The sequence below is a fragment of the Chrysochloris asiatica genome, unplaced genomic scaffold (genome assembly GCF_000296735.1).
Source record: "Chrysochloris asiatica unplaced genomic scaffold, ChrAsi1.0 scaffold00098, whole genome shotgun sequence".
NCBI classification, from domain to species: domain Eukaryota; kingdom Metazoa; phylum Chordata; class Mammalia; order Afrosoricida; family Chrysochloridae; genus Chrysochloris; species Chrysochloris asiatica.
In genome coordinates this window covers 9,854,033-9,870,433 of record NW_006408616.1, presented here as the reverse complement: position 1 = coordinate 9,870,433, position 16,401 = coordinate 9,854,033, and the positions used below count along the sequence as shown (strand labels likewise).

General features: G+C 37.5%; 1 protein-coding gene across 2 annotated transcripts in view; it reads right to left on the bottom strand.

Annotated features, from left to right (window-relative positions):
- The window catches only part of CCDC91 (coiled-coil domain containing 91), a 359,636-nt gene that overhangs the window by 330,819 nt on the left and 12,416 nt on the right, over window positions 1-16,401 (bottom strand). For both annotated transcript variants that reach the window (XM_006866971.1, XM_006866972.1), the window contains exon 2: window positions 14,925-15,003. In XM_006866971.1, coding sequence (XP_006867033.1) covers window positions 14,925-15,003 — 79 coding nt within the window. The remainder of the gene's footprint in view (window positions 1-14,924; window positions 15,004-16,401) is intronic.

The following is a 16,401-nucleotide window of genomic DNA, read 5'->3' as shown; positions in this document are numbered from 1 at the left end:
GAAAATGGTATGGCACTTCCTCAGAAAGCTGGAAATTGAAATACCATATGATCTAGCAATTCCTCTACTTGGTATTTACACACAAGAAATATGAGCCATAACACAAATAGATATATGCACACTAATGTTCATAGCAGCACTATTTACAATTGCAAAAAGATGGACACAGCCGAGTGCCTGTCAATGGAAGAATGGATAAACAAACTTTGGAACATACACACAGTGGAATATTATGCTACCTTGAAGAACAACAAGCAAACTGCAAACCACCGCATAGCATGGATGAACCTTAAAGACTTAATGCTAAGTGAAATTAGTCATTCACAAAAGGACAAATATTGCATAAGACCATTAATGTAAAAGCTTATAAAAAGATACCAATACTAAAAGAAAAAACAAATTCTTTGTTGGTTATCAGGGGTGGGAGGGATGGAACAGTACAGCACAGGGTAAGGGATAGTGCTGGGAAGGGCAATACACAAGAAGGAGGAGGGGAATGGAAGAACAAGGTAGACAGGGGAACAATGAGGAAGGTCTGCATGGGCTAAATGGGACAGAGGTAAACAGTGATGTATGCTCAACATTGGAACAACAGGGCTCTGTGATACAGGGATAGAGGTATCATCTGAATGGGTAAAAGAAGGGAAATAATGTTAAGATGCTTGAGTGTCTTATGGTATTGGTTTTCCTGGCCTACTATTATGAAATGGACACTTGAGTGGGATAGTACACATTTAACCTAGCTTCAAAGGCTGGATGATCAGAATTTGACTAGAGGAAGATAAAGAAACTTGATAAAAAAAACAAGTGTAAAACACTACAATTTAATGAACTTGACCTACACATGTAGTAGCTCAAAATACCAGCTGAGAGGAAAGGAGTCTTCACATCAAGGATCAAACCTATCCTCTCTGTACACAGGGTTGACAGGAATGGGCAACATAGACATTGGCTACCTAAAATAGGGAGGCTATAAAGGCACAAAGTGGCTGGCTTACAAGTTTTCAAGTGAGTTTAGTTTCAGAGTGTGCAGAGTTTAGTTTCAGAGTGTGCAGAGGAAGGTAAAATCCCCACTGAATAGTTTTCATCTTGTCTAGGTAGTCTGATGAAAGGAGATGGAATAAGATTCTTATGATTCAATAGTGAGTAATTGTTATGACTAATTGTGACTGTCACAATTGGAAAGGTAGAAGTTTTGTAACATCAAGGGGGGAATAGTTAATCTTAAAGGAGCTATGATAGTGTAGTGGTTACAAATGGAACTGCTAACCTCACGGTCAGCAGTTTGAAACTACCAGCTGTTCTGCAAGAAAAAGATGAAGCTTTCTGGTCCTTTAAAGATTTACAGCCTTGGAAACCCCATGCAGGGCCACTGTGAGTCAGAACTGACTCCACGGCACCCCACCATCATCAGTTAATCTTACATTTCAGGAACAGAGGACCCTAGGACCATCAGGGGAGAAGAGCATGAGAGGAATGTGGGACCCTATCCAGAGAAGCTACAACACCAGAGATGGAAGCAAAGATGATGACATGGAGAGATCAAGCTGCTGAGGACTCAAGACTCATGGGAAGAGAAAGGCTGTGTGCTGGCAGGCAGGAGGCAGGCATGCAAAATATGTCCTTTGGTTGTTTAAATGATTGTATTTTCCTGAGTGTTTGGGTGTACATAAAACAAAAAACAACAACAACAACAAAAAAAAAAAACAGAGGGACTGGAAGCAAAAACTGTTGAAGGATGATGCCTGGAGGGGATTGTAATCATTGCAATGAAACGAAATACAACAGAATAAGAGCAAGACTGATGATCTCCCATGTAAACCATCACTCAATTCACAATAAAAGCTTTTAAAATAAACTTTTAAAAGAGAAAGAAAAGAAGTGCATGGTGCAACGCTGTTTGGAATAGAAAAAGGCTGAGGGAGAAAAAACTGGCTACAAAAATGATGGCATATTCATGCAAGAGTACTGCAACCATTAAAATGAAATTGGTAGGCCTGTATGTACTAATGTAGACAAATCTTAAGGTATTGTTAAAAACAAGACAAAACAGCAAAGCGTATTAGTATGTGTAGACAGAATGCTGTTATGTTGTTGGCTGCCATCAAGTCATCCCTGACTCTAGGAAACCTTACATATATCAGAACAAAACATTGCCTGGTCCTGTGCTTTGTTTGAGCCCATTGTTGCAGCTAGTGTTCAGTGTCTTCGAACCAACAAAGTTTATCTTCTTGTACTATATTAGATCATTCCCACTGTGATCCAAAATGTCTTCACTGGACACTTTTCAGAAGTATTTTGCCAAAACTTTCTTTCTAGTCTGTCTTAATATGGAAGATCTCCTGACCCTTGTCTACCAAGTATTTGAAATATGGGTGGTACATTTTCCAGGATCATTTACAAGTAAATAATACATAAAACCATTTTCTACTGAGCTGATTCTGAGTCATGGTGAGCCTATGTGGGTCAGAATTGAATGGTGCTCCAAAGAGTAGGCTAAGGCTGATTTTTTTTGTAAATACATCACCAGGCCTTTGATTCTCTATATAGACTGCAACCTCTGAGCTATTAGCAGCTGAACCTACAAATTAAAAATTTGCATTGCCCAAGGACTCTTTTTAGTATCATAACAACTTGTAAGCCACCACAGTACAACTGTCAGATGGATGAGGGATATGATATGTCATTGCTGTGTAAAAACCTAGAGGATGCATGCATATCTGCATATGTCGGGATGATCTCTGGATGATTCTAAAAGAAACTGGTAAAATTATTACATCACGGAAGGACACACGATGGGCCTGGAGGGCCAGAATGAAGAGGAATTGTACATGGTATAACTTGCCTTTTCTTGCATACCCTTGTTTCACCTATGTGTGAAAATGTGTCTAATAAAAATAAAAAGTGTATTTTTTTTCTGAGTCCAAAAAATGCAATTCATAAAAATAGCTATAAACTTATATATTGGTCTATGAATACTATGCAATGATTGCACCAGTTACAACTGAGTTAGATATAGCCTAAATATGTTTGTTTGTTTAGCTAATTTAAGATCTTGATGCTACAGAGTCACAGAATGTCTTCATTTGATAGGAAAAATACTTGCTGCCAAACTTTCATTTTTCAGTAATATGAGAAAATCCCAATGGACCTCGATTTAAAAATGGCTTTTATTTTTCTTTAAATATAACCTAAAATATTTTGAAAAGCATACCATAGTCCTGTTAAAAATTAAGTTCACAATTATACAGGACAAATAAAGGTTGCATTATAAAATGCAGGAAGAAAAATTTATGTAAACAGTAACTGATAATAATTAAAACATATAGGAAAGAATCAAGTTTATCTTAAGTATTTATAGTTTCATATTATCTGTGATCTATTTTTATGGCTGGAGTCTTGGTGTGGCATTGTGGGTTAATGCGCCAGACTGCAAAGCCAGCAGTTCAAGATCACCAGGAGCTCCTTGGAAACCCTATATAGGGTCGCTAAGGATTGGAATCGACTCAATGGCACTTAACAACAACAACAACAATTTTTATAGCTATGTTTTGATTGGACAAATATAAAGTGATTAGATTACTACAATGTGAGCAGGACCACACAGTTAAACCAGGCAGCCTCAGAAGCCCTACACAAGGTTGTTTTAAACGCAAAATCTCAACGAACACTTAGATATCTTGCTGTTGTTGCTGTTTAATGCCATCCAGTCAGTTCCAACTCATAGCAACCTCATATAGGGTTTCCTAGGAGCGGCTGGCGAGTTTGAACTGCCGACCTTACTTAGCCATTCAGTGTTTAACCTACAACGCCACACCAGGACACATATCATTCATCTAGTTCTTCAATTTAATATATTAAATATATTAGTTGGTTGAGCTTCAGAGAAATTACATTGTTAGCATAATCCAAAACCAAAACTGCCCACTCTATAATAATTGATTTTTTACTCTAAGCCACACCATAAACTTAATCCTTAAAGTGTAACAAATATGACTGGCACAGCTCCTGTTACATGCATTAATAAAGACAGGAAATGCAATAAATTACTGGAAACCCACATTAAGAAAGATATTTTCATGTCTAGTCATAACTCACAGCTTATAAAAGCTGTCATTTTAGGTGTCATTTATACGAACTGGTTCCAAAATTATTAATAATCTGGTAACAAAAGGGAAAAATACATGAATTAACAAAATGAAACTAGCAATCTCTTATTAAAATAATCAATGTAAAGGTATTATGGAATTATTACAATGAAAATTTAGTTTATGTCCTGACCTCTCCCCCATCCCAAAAAATGTCTAATGTGGCTGTAAAATACAAGAGATATAAAGTTTTTCAACATTACCCTCAATGCCTATTATAATGGAGACATATGAATATACACTACATCACCTTCAAATTTTACATTGAATATAGATCAGACCAATAACTTGGTTAATGCATATCGTTACTACGTGCAAACTACAGATTAATCTGAGAAGAAAAAATAAAGCTACATTTTTTGCTTTTTCAAGTAAAAATTTGTGGATTTAGGTCCAGAGCCCTCATAGCTGTGTAACATAGATTCTACTGGAAAAACATGGTTAACAAGGAGAGTAATGGTATATTAATAAAATGACCGATTTGTTGTCCTAGGTTTTTCTGGCCAGGAGATGGAGAATGGAAAAACTGAACCATGAAATCAAAAAGGCATCTGTCTTCCAGGTTTCTCTCTGCCAATGTCTTGAGAAAAATGTTTGAACTTTCCTGTTGGCTTTGTATGCAAATAGCTCCAGATGCAAAGTGAACCACATCTAAGTTACTTGGTTCAACATCTGCTGGTTCAATTCCTATTATTTCTTATAAAGAGGTTGGCTTGTGACAATTTAGTTTGCCTTGTGTATAAGCTGTTTTGAAAGAGCTAATTTGGATTAAAGTATCTATCTGGACCACTTGTTTTTCCCTTTGATGGTCAATACATTCTAATGTGGTCTGTGTCGTGCTACAAGGAACTTAGTAACATATTGGAAAGGACAGTATTCAAGGTTTTGCCTCCCACCTCGCCTTCCAGACAACTTATATTTATACAGTTAAAAGTAAAAAGTGAACAGTCATTGCCTCAAAACAGCACCACCCACACTGTACACAATGGCACTATGACAATACTTTCTGACCTAATATTCTTTTCCTGCAACTGCTATCAAATATTTGAAGCTAAACTTACCGATAAAAGTGACTGCTTATTAACAATACATTTCAGGAAACACCCTGTCCTTTGAGGTGACAGCATTCAAATGGCATCACTAAAAATGGAAAATGGTCCACAGCACAAGGCACTTAGTGTCTGAGACACAGTAAATTTTCTGATACATGAAAAATAAATGAACAAAAACTAAAGAATTAATTTAAATACATGCCCTGGGTTCTAAAATATTGACTGTGCTAAAGTCACAAAATATGATCAAAACACATACTGATGCCAAACTAAGCTTAATGTAACAGTCCAATGTTCTTAGAATTTGTGAGGTCAAGTAAAAGTAGAGTGTAGGTAAAGATGGGAAGAAATTGCACAGAAAGGTTAAAAGGGCAAAATGGGAAGAAATCAGAAAAAAAAAAAAAATACACACATATGCACAAAGAGAGAGAGCCTGGTGACACATGCTTAAGCACTTAGCTACTAACTAGGAAACTGGGCAATTCAAATATGTCCAGCAGCAGATCTGCACTGAAAAGACATGAAAACCTACTCCTTAAAAAATGGTAATTGTAGACTACATGTGATGACAGCCTAGAATAACCTGTAGAGCAGTTCTACTTCATCACAAGGGGTGTTATGAGTTAAAATCAACGCAATACAAAAATGGGCACAGAAGATGAATAGACACTTTGTCCAGAAAAACATCCAGGTATTGAACAAACATATGAAGAAATGTTCACGATCATTAGCCATTGTGTTGTTGTTGAGTGCTTTCTAGTCGGTTCTGACTCATAAAGAACCTGTATAGGGTTTCAGATGGCTGGCTGGTGAATTTGAACTGACCTTGCAGTTCAAACCGACCATGCAGTCCAGTGCATTATCACACAGCACCACCCCCGGACTCCCATTAGCCATTGTTTTTGTTGTTGTTGTTAAATGCCTTTGAGTTAGTTTGGACCCATAGTAACCCTATATAGGGTTTCCAAGGAGCAGCTGGTAAGCTTGAACTGCTGACCTTGTGGTTCAAACCAACTTTGCAGTCCATCACATTAGTCCACAGCGCCACACCAGGATTCCCCATTAATCAAAACAACGAGGTTATCATCTCACACCAGCATTAATAGCAAAGTTAAAAAAAAAAAAAAGAAAACAAAAAATGTTGGTGAGGGTGTGGAGACACTGGGACCTTCCTACATTGCTGATGGAACTACAAAAGGATTCAACCACTGTAAAAATGGAACAGCACCTACTCGTAAAGTTGGAAATAGAAATACTGTATGACCCAGCAATCCCTCTACACAAAGAGTAAGAGCCAGGTTAAGAGTAGATATATGCACAGCCATGTTCATCACCATGAACTAAATACCAAATTTAATACCAAAAAGCTGGAGACAGCTTAAATGCCCATCAAAGTACAAACTCTGGTACATACACACAATAAAAAACTATGTAATATTGAAGAATAACAATCAATCTGCAACATCTCATAATATGGATGTACTTGGAGGATATTATGCTGAGTGATATTAGTCAATCACAAAAGGACAAATATTGTATAAGAACACTATTGTCAAAAGTCAAGAAAAGGTTTTCATACTAAAGAACCATTCTATGGTGGTTATTGGGGTAGGAGGGAAGGGAGAGTAACTCACTGACTAAAAGGTAGACAAATTAAAACTTGGGTAAAGAGGAGAAAAGAGACGTTGGCAGAAGAATGATGAAGACAGATGAAGACAGGGGAGGTCTTTAGTGAGGGCTAAAGGTGATAGAGGTCAGTAGCGATCTATACAAAGCCTTGGAACAATAATGTTCTATAGGTAGATACATAGATAGGCACAGGCTGAATGGGTATGGGAGAAAGAGTAGGATGAGAACTGGACCACAGGTTGTTTTGGACTCCAAGGTTGGCAGTTTGAACACTTCAATCATTCCTCAGACACCCTATACCGGGTTGCTGAGTCAGAACCAATTCAATAGCACTTAACAGCAACAACAATATATATATATACCACAAACATGAGTTTGAAAGAGGATATTAGTACGGGGTATTTACCTTTGCTGAATAACAACTATGAATGTGGTGGAACATACAGAAAGCAAAATGATCAACACTTTTAAGGTATTATCCAATATCTCAAGGCAATGAGTTGCTGGGCCTGGGGACACAGAACCATGGTCAATTAGCATAACAGTAGTCCACAAAGCTAATGTTCTGTATCCTACTTTGGAAGAGTTCTGGTGTGGCACTGTGGGTTAATGTGTTAGATTGTAAAGTCGTTTGAACTTCAATGTCGGCAGTTCAAGCTCACCAGCTGCTCCTCAGAAACCCTATACAGGGTCGTTATGGATTGGAACTGACTTGACAGCACTTAACAACAATCCTACTTTGGTAAGCAGCATCTGGGATCTTAAAAGCTCATGAGTAGCCATGTAAGATTGGGCTCTCCATGTGCAGGAGAAAGAAGAATAATGAGAACTGAAGAGGCTTGGAATCAATTTTTCCAAAGCACTAATGGAGCATGTGAACATGAATTTCCATGACTCAGAGACCACAAGAACTATATAGTGCCCGGCTATCACTACCAAATGCTATGAAAGGGATCACATTGGGAGGTCCCAGATAAAACAGCAGAAAATATGGAACAAAACTCAAAATTATTTTAAATATATATAGAAAGAGAGAGAGAGATGGAAGAACCTGAGACTTTGGCCCTTGATGACCCTTCCGGTCTGGAAAGGAACTCACCCTCATGGCCTAATTTTCATCCAGGTAGTAGATAGGTATATAATGAGGACAATATTACTAAGGTATGCTCAGCATGGAGTGGTCAATCATTTAAAATCTAAAGGACAACATTTTCTTGAGGACAAAGGTGAGAAGGGTTGAGAGGATGGGTAGACTAGAAACAGAAACCACAAGGACGAAGTGGGATAACTGTTGTTGCTAAGTGCTATGGAGTCAGTTCCGACTCACAGTAACTCTGCATAGGGTTTCCGGGGAGTGGCTGGTGAGGCTGAACTGCTGGCCCTGTGGTTAAACCAACCACGCAGTCTTAGTGCTTTATCCCACAGTACCACACCAGACTCCCTGCATGCAAGGGACTGTAATTATTGATATGAAATAAAGTGTATGACTTGTTGAATGTAAACCGATGATCATGTCTATAAACAGTCACTCAATTAACAAAATTTTAAATAAGAATTGCTAGACATTTTTTTTTAATTAACAAGTCACAGCGCTAGACATTTAGCGCAGTTTCTGATGGGTCTACATAAGAGCGGGTGGGGAAGATGCTGAAAGATTATACGATTCAATTGGCAGTGATTGTTAACAGGGTTAACTGTGAAAACTTGGAACTCTTACATGGTTATAAATGGATCCAACTTAGAAGGAAGGATTTTCGTCCCATCAAAGAAGAAGAGCCAGGAGTGGATCAGGTCCTTTGGACTACAAGATTCCTGTGAGCTGAACCCCTCAACCCAGCAACAGAAAGCTATGACCTTGGAGGAGTGTCAAAGGAGCAACTGCAACAGAATCAACAGCCACAGCACCAGTGACAACAATGGACTTCCTAGCCCACAGAGCAAATAAAGCTGAGAGACTTGGGGCGGGAGATTTGTTTGCAGAGTGTAGTACCTTTAGACACTTACTTGGAGCAGCTAAATTTGTTAGCCAAAGCAGTATGGGGTTGAGTGTCTCAGGCTGAGGCATACCCTGAAGCAGTGTGCCCTGCCATAGGATTTATCAGCATTCCTAAAAGAGCTTTGTAACAATGTCTGGGCAGAGAGCATCCTGCCTGTGGGCATGGCTGAGGAGAGGCTGTCTGACTGGAAGAACAGTTTCCTAAGTATTTCTAACCCTGAACTGTAACACGTTCACGTCCCTCATAAACCCCATAACTGGAAGTATGGTGCCTGAGTTCTGTGTGGCCACTGCAATGAATTATTGAACCCAGCTGACTAAGAGAGGTGTGTGAGAAATGTCTTTTTCTTTTTGGGGGGCACTTAGGACTCAAAAAGATTTAAAATACAGTTTCTGCTCTTTAAAGCTTAACTAATGTAGACACATAGAGTTGTAAATTATAATGATAAAATTATGATAGATAAGAATATAAATTAGCATAAGCTAAGTGCAAGGAAGTAGTACAGAAATGGTTGCTCAAAAGAAGCAGTTAATGTGCTAAGAAACAAATAACATCAAATCTAACTTTTCTTGAACAAAAAATAGGACTCAAGTTAGATGCAAGACGAGTGTGACAATCAGGAACAATAGCAAAGCGACTAGAACAGAAAACATCGAGGAACATAATGTAGAACAGTTTGACTGAAGCAGAATTAGTCATGAGAAACAAGCTGGAGCTATGCAAAAGTGAAGTAATAAACTCAATATATGTACCAGGAATAAAAGCAGGGAAAAGAGGTGAATAACCCTCCTCTCTTACTTACATTATCTAACTTCTACGATAATGGAAGTATGGAAATTAATTTTACAAATGAGATGCCATACCTGTCAATTGTTTAATGAGATATTAGACTAAAGATAATAGTTTGTAAAGGATCAGCATTCGCATTTCATTTATTCTACCTGCAATTCATTAATGTCATCATCAGCACTACATATAATAAGCTAGGATTTTAAAAGGGTGTACGCGCCAGACTGCAAAGCTGTTTGAATTGCAAGGTCGGTGGTTCAAGCTCACTAGCTGCTCCTCAGAAACCCTATACAGGATTGCTATGGGTGGGCATCGACTCGATGGCACTTAAACAACAACAACAACGATGTCAATGACGCTAATGTTACCCTGGGATGTATGTCTGAAGATACAGTCACAGAATTCATTAACAGAATTTCAGACTGTAGACAGATACATGAATTACCCCAGTTTCAATTATGAAATCAACCCTATCCACCAGCCCTGAAGCACTCTAATCACTAGGCATTTTTATATAACAAAAGCCTATATCCTAACTCCAAGAATAAAAATTTCTATTCTCCACAAATTCATTAATAATATAAACCAAATGTTACTGAGTAATCTTCTAGGATTTTATATTGTGGTAAAATTTGGTTAATATTAATCTCACTTAAAAACATTTTCCATATAGATTCTAGACAGCTGGGGTGTAGGTAGAGTAACAGACACAAAAGAAAAGAAAAGAATATTTTCTTAAACTGAAAGAATTTGCCTGAGATCCCTTAAGGTGCTTTACTTCTCTGGCTTTTAGTGTGGAATTAATTAAATTTTTCTGCTAATTAGGTTGTTCACTTCATTCTGTATAAACATCTTCCAAATACCTGATTCAAAGGCAGGCTTCTCTAACAGAGAAACACAAACTATCTTCATCAAAGGAAAAACATGGCTTTCACTGAGAAAATACTTCAACTGCAGGCCTTTGGCCAGATTTGTTTTCCTCCATTTCTTTAAGTCACTGAGGAAATATAGACAGAAGAAGGCTCTCTTCAGCTTTATTTTTAAAGGGGGTAAGGGATAGAGAGAGGAAGAGATAGTGCATGTGGATGACTACACATGCATACATACATTTACATGTGTGCACATGCACATGCTTCAGAAAGGGCTTGTGCCGTAACTCCAACTTCATTAGGTTTTGAGGCCTTGCTCTATGGATATATACACACAGGCACAGATGGGATGTAATATAATATTTACTCCTTGAGTACAAAATTTAGCTAATTACCATACAATATATATAATTCTATAAATCACTGCTACAATTACAATAGGAAAACAGACTCTCTTCTTGTGTTTATAGACTCAAAAGAGTGCAATTTGGCTTCAACTTCCAGTCTACTGAATCCATTTCCTCAAAAGCCACTTATGATCTTCTGTGGTTTTTTTCTCAGCCTCAAATCACACTGACCTCCAAACAACCTCTGAGACCAGTGACCACACCCTTCTGTGAAATTCTCTATTTCTGATATCTGTGTGGCAGTCCTATCCCAACTCGCTTCTGACCTCTCAGATAAGAAGACCCAAAATTTTATACTCAAGCTTATTCTCTTTATATATTGTTTCTACCTGTGATCTCTGACAACTGCCCTATCAAATGCAGATGTTCTCAAACCAAGAACGCTAGCCTTGACTTCTGTCTTGAGCTCTTGGTACTTTAAACACACATCTAAAAATAAATTCATTAAAGCCACATGCTACCCCAGATAAATTCTTTTAATACTCATTTTATTCATGGTAATAACATTCTTTCAGAGCCATGGCTTGAAATTTCAAGAAATCAATTATGACTCTTTCAACCTCATATCCATTCATTCAGATAGCCCTGCTGATATTTTATTCAAAACAGAGAGTTACTAAAAACAACAAAATCTGAAAGATTAGATTATATGTAAATACTTTTATCTTTCTCAAACATTTTAAAGACTAGATTCATCCCTAAATACTTTTATGTTTCTCAAACTACAGAACCATTTAAAATCATCATTTTGCCATCTGTACAATGGGGATAATGTAGTTACCCTGCCTATATTATAATAAACAAAGATATGACCAAAACCAAAAGTCAAACTCACTGCCATCAAGTCAATTCTGACTCACAGCAATCTGTATAGCATTTCCCAGGCTATAAATCTCACAGGAGCAGAAACCCTCATCTTTCTCCCTTAGAAAAGATGTTGGATTTGAACTACCAACCTTACAGTGGTGGTGGCTATGTGCCATGAAGTCGGTTCTGACTCATAGCGACCCTGTACAGCATTTCCGAGGCTGTAAATCTTTATGGGAGCAGAAAGCCTCATCTTTCTCTCACGGAACAGCTGGTAGTTTCAAACTGCTGACCTTAAGGCTCACAGCCTGATTTGTAACCACTATGCTAGCAATCTATTATATGCTGTTGATGTTGTAAACGATCATCAAGTTGGTTCTGATTCATAGTGACCCTGTATAGGCTATCTGAGGAGCACCTGGTGAGTTTGAACTACCAACCTGTGGTGAGCAATCCAATGCTTATCCTACAGCACCACACCAGAAGTCTAAACACTATATAAATATTATTACCCAAACCCTTCCTATTCATATCATTATAGCCACCCTAATACATTCATCCACTGAGCTACATACACATTCATTTTTTCTCTAATTATTAACTCTGCAAATATTTTTTGAAAGTTAACTATAAGTTAAGCACTTATGAATCGGGCTGCAAACCGTAAGGTCAGCAGTTCAAAACTACTAGCTGTCCCACAGGAGAAAGATGAGGTTTCTGCTCCCATAAAGATTTATAGCCTCGGAAACTATGTACAGGGTCGCTATGAGTCGGAACCACTCCACGGCACATAATCACCAACCACCATGCTCACCACTTCAGACGTAACAGTAAGACAGACAAATATACTGCCTAAACCCAAAAACCTTACAGCCTAACATAACAGTTAGATGCATCCAGACGTAGATACATGTAGATGTAGCAAGAGGCTCCCCAGAAAAGAAACATTAAAGCAAAAAATAACACATACATACATATACACACACTAAAAGGAAATCAGTATAGTAAAGAAGTGGCAGCAAGTGGGAAGCAGGTGAAACAATTGCAGGCAAACAAAACATATAGACGAGTAAGTCAAAATTATTGCCACTTGGGATCTAATTCATACATGAATGGGTTTAGTCCAAACAATACATATTTAAACAGGTTTCTGCGATCAGTGGATAGCTACAGACAAGTTGTCTCAGCAATGTTGTTATTATTGTTTTTAGATGCTGTTGAGTTGGTTCCGACTCTATATAGGATTTATGAGTAGTAGCTGGTGAGCTTGAACCACCAGCCTTGTGGTTCAAACCAACTTTGCAGTCCAGGGCATTAACCCACAGTACCACACCAGGTCTCAACAATACACTTATCTTAGTCTCATTAGGGAACCTTCAAAAAAAAACTTTTTGTGTCATGGGAAAAAAATAACCAAAAACATTTTGAGGTCAGGGATAATAAGGAATTTAAAAAAAAAAACAAACTCAAGTGGACATCTTCCCATATCATTGAAATATTGCAACAAGTTTATAGGATGTTCTCCTACATAAAACAACAGTTTTTAGATGGATCAAGCATTTTAAGAAAGACAGGGAAAATCTCAAAGATGAAGTCACAGCAAATAGATCAGTTCAGAAGGTGATGGTAACGGTTTTGTGAGATCCCCAAAAAGTAATCTTGATAGATTTTCTTGAAGGATAAGGGAATTTACTAATAAGTTTCAAGAAAATTTAAAACTGCAATGGTGAAAAAGAGTCCCAAGATACTTGTGCCAAAAAAAATTTTTTCCCTCATCACAAAAATGAACCTGCTCATTCTTCAAGAGTAGATGAGTCCCTGGAGGACGCCCAAACTGCCATTTTGATGTGGTGTCTACCAAGGAGTTGAGAATTGTGTGACGAAGAGTTAGGGAGACAGAAACACCACTTTCAGAAGTGCATAGGCCTCAACAGGGGATATGCTGAGAAACAATAGCTTCATAGATTGATATCTTTGTTTCAGAAAGGTTTCTTTAATTTTGTAGCATTAAATATTTTACTTACTCTCACATGAAGCCCTGAAAACGAGAATGAGCATTTTAACTGCTGCCGTCCTTTTCTATCATTAGCAACTTCATTCCATTTATTTTTTTCTCTTCAAAATTTTTCTCAACCTCCCCATCTCTTACTATTGAAATCATATACATCCATCAATGCCCAGACTAGTAATATATTGTCCAGCTTCCAAGATAAAACTTGTCCAGTCAATTGCAACTTATCGTGACCCTACAGGATAGAGTTGAACTGCCCACCAGGTTTCCTAGGTTGTAATATTTAAAAGAGCAAACGCAAGGTCTTTTCTCCACAGAGCTGCTGGATAGATTCAGACCATCAACCTTTCAGTTAATAACCAAATACTTAACCACTGTGCTATCAGAACTCCTTATCATTTGACTCACATAAAAAGCATTAAATAAATATCTGCTGAGTGAATAAATTAATGACATATACAGTATAATATTTCTAAATCATAACTAGGCTTCTAATTACAAATATATATGTGTTTGTCCTAGCTCTCCTTGGAAGAGAGGACTACAGTATGTTCTGCACATCTTTATCCCTCATACTGCCTAACAGATAAAAAGAACTAAGTATTTATCAGATAAATGACTATCATAATCTAGGACTATGCAGAAATATAAAGGAAGTTATTTTCACCTTTCACTCCTGAATTTATAATGATTTGGTTAAACAAAACATTTAAAATCTCAAAATATTCTTTAGTTAGAAACTAAATTAAATAGATTTTCTATGAAATATCTCTCAATAAATGGTTTTTTATATCTTGGATGGCTCGATTTTCATTTTAAATGTTTCTGAAAACCTTTACCTCAAAAATCTTCTAAATTTAAATACTTCTTTAGATGATAAATTTATACTATGAGAAGATGGGACACTAATGAATGAACTGGACAACCTAGAAAACGTTATTTGGTACCTCATCTTCCTAAAATTCAGATAAATTAGAAAATGTATATTGTACTCTAATATCAGGCCTTTTTAGAATCAGGCCTCAAGCCACCATTGCATAATTTGTTATACAATTCAGAATTTTTTGTGGATTAACTGACATTAAAGAGTATATTTGGGTCATCTGATTTTTCAGATCAGAGAAGACCAAGCATAAAGCTGAGAAATACACTTTCAAAAGAAAAGCAAAAATGTTTACAGGCAGGGAGAAAAATCTACCTACTGAATGTCCTTACCTGTAGGAAATGCAGCCCATGGAATAGCAGGAGATGTGGTTTGGGTTTCACCATTTCCACTATCAAAAGTCTCAGCAGCCTAGAAAAAATAAAAGCAAGATTATATTAAGATATGAAAAGCAATCATGTCATTTAAGTGATCAAGCCTCCCAGTTCTATAAGTATTTCTTTTGTAAAGCACCAAACACTTTCCAATTCCCTCCCAATGGCTCTTCAGTCTTCAGTGTTTTCACGTCTACGGTTTTCTTACCAGCTCAGCATCCATGCTCTATTATCTTAAATGTTTCTTTCTGACATCTTACATTTAGCTTACAGTTCCTTCTTATATATCTCCTGCCAATAAAAATTACATTTTATATATCCTTAATCACATTCTCACCATGAGTCAGAATCAATTTGCTAACAACTAACAACAATCATATTTTCACTTGGTGTAGCGCTATAGGCTAATGCGCTGGAATGCAAAGTCATTTGAGCCACAAGGTTGGTGGTTCAAGCTCACCACCAACTGCTGCTCCTTGGAAACCCTATACAGGGTCATTATGGGTCAGACACAACTCAACAGCACTTAACAACAATAACAACAACATCATAATATTTATACATCTCTGTAATCTACCAGTGTCCACTGCCATAGAGTCAATTCTGACTCATTAACAACCCTATATAGGGTTTCTAAAATTATACATCTTCTCTTGCAGAACAGTTGATGGCTTTGAACTGCCAATCTTGTGGCTAACAGCCAGCCCCACACCTAACCCACAGCACCAGTAGGGCTTCTTACACCTGTAGGATAAAACAAAAAAACAACCAAACCCATTACCATTGAGTAGATTTCAATTCCTAGCAACCCTATAGGACACGGTAAAACTGCTCCATAAGGTTTCTGAGGCTTTACAGAAGCAGACTGCCTCATCAGCTTCCCTAGGTGTGGCTGGTAGGTTCAAACCATTCACCTTTGGGTTAGAACCTTATGCTCAGCTCACTGTGCCACCAGAGCTCCTTATATGTATATGAGGAGACTTCCAAAAGTTCAAGAAAAATGGAATTAAAAGATAATGGAATTTTACATGAATTTTACATACATATAGACATGTTGTTGTTGTTGTTATTATGTGCCATGGAGTCGGTTCTGACTCATAGCGACCCTGTACAGGGTTTCCGAGGCTGTAAATCTTAACAGGAGTAGAAAGCCTCATCTTTCTCCAGCGCAACAGCTGGTAGTTTTGAAGTGCTGACTGTGAGATTAGCAGCCTGATTCGTAACCACTACGCTACTAATATATAAGCCCTGGTAGCACAATAGAATACTAGCTGAACAGCTAACTGTCAAGGTTAACTGTTCAAATTTACCATTCCCTCCATGGGAGAAAGATGAGGCTTTCTGTTATAGTAAAGATTTATAGCTTCAGAATCCCTATAAGGGTCACTATGAGTTAGAACCGACTCAGTGGCATACAACCAACATTGCTATATAT